This window comes from Papaver somniferum, unplaced genomic scaffold (assembly GCF_003573695.1).
Source record: "Papaver somniferum cultivar HN1 unplaced genomic scaffold, ASM357369v1 unplaced-scaffold_20844, whole genome shotgun sequence".
In the NCBI taxonomy this organism is placed as follows: domain Eukaryota; kingdom Viridiplantae; phylum Streptophyta; class Magnoliopsida; order Ranunculales; family Papaveraceae; genus Papaver; species Papaver somniferum.
In genome coordinates this window covers 468-1,000 of record NW_020630869.1, presented here as the reverse complement: position 1 = coordinate 1,000, position 533 = coordinate 468, and the positions used below count along the sequence as shown (strand labels likewise).

The following is a 533-nucleotide window of genomic DNA, read 5'->3' as shown; positions in this document are numbered from 1 at the left end:
CCAGCAAGCAATTCAATGTAACCAATAAGAAAATACGTATTCATTCATTCAACATTCACTCATTAAGCACAAATAAGCACAAACAATACTGATTCATCCATTAACTTCAATAAATACTCATTCAACTTTTAACATAAAATAAAACTCGAGTACGTAAGTAACAAACACGAATGTTTGGCAAACCTAACATCTCTAACTATTTACTAATTTCTCAACATCTCAGTGGATGAGTATTCAAGATTTCTCAACGTTCTTTTAAAAGTTTGTGTACAAAGGCAACACGACGCTCATCGCTTTTCAAACTGACAAACAATTTCTGCCAACCAGGCATCTCTGAAGCTTTTAGAGTTATGCTCAAATACTCATCCATTGTGATGCAATCAGTCTCAAGTAAATTATCCAAAGCTTTCATGAATTCGGCTGCGCTATCCTTTTCTAGAGCAAGTTTCTTATGTTGAAGATGAGTCTCCATCGATGTTACAATAGAACAAACTTTCTCAGTTAATAGATCACTTGATTCTTCCTCTATTTCT

General features: G+C 34.0%; 1 protein-coding gene across 1 annotated transcript in view; it reads right to left on the bottom strand.

The window, feature by feature from the left end:
• Positions 1 to 209: 209 nt before the first annotated feature.
• Positions 210 to 533, bottom strand: part of LOC113339225 — a gene marked incomplete at its 5' end in the record, with an annotated part of 691 nt that continues 367 nt past the window's right edge. The window contains one exon of the mRNA XM_026584526.1: positions 210 to 453. Coding sequence (XP_026440311.1) covers positions 245 to 453 — 209 coding nt within the window. The remainder of the gene's footprint in view (positions 454 to 533) is intronic.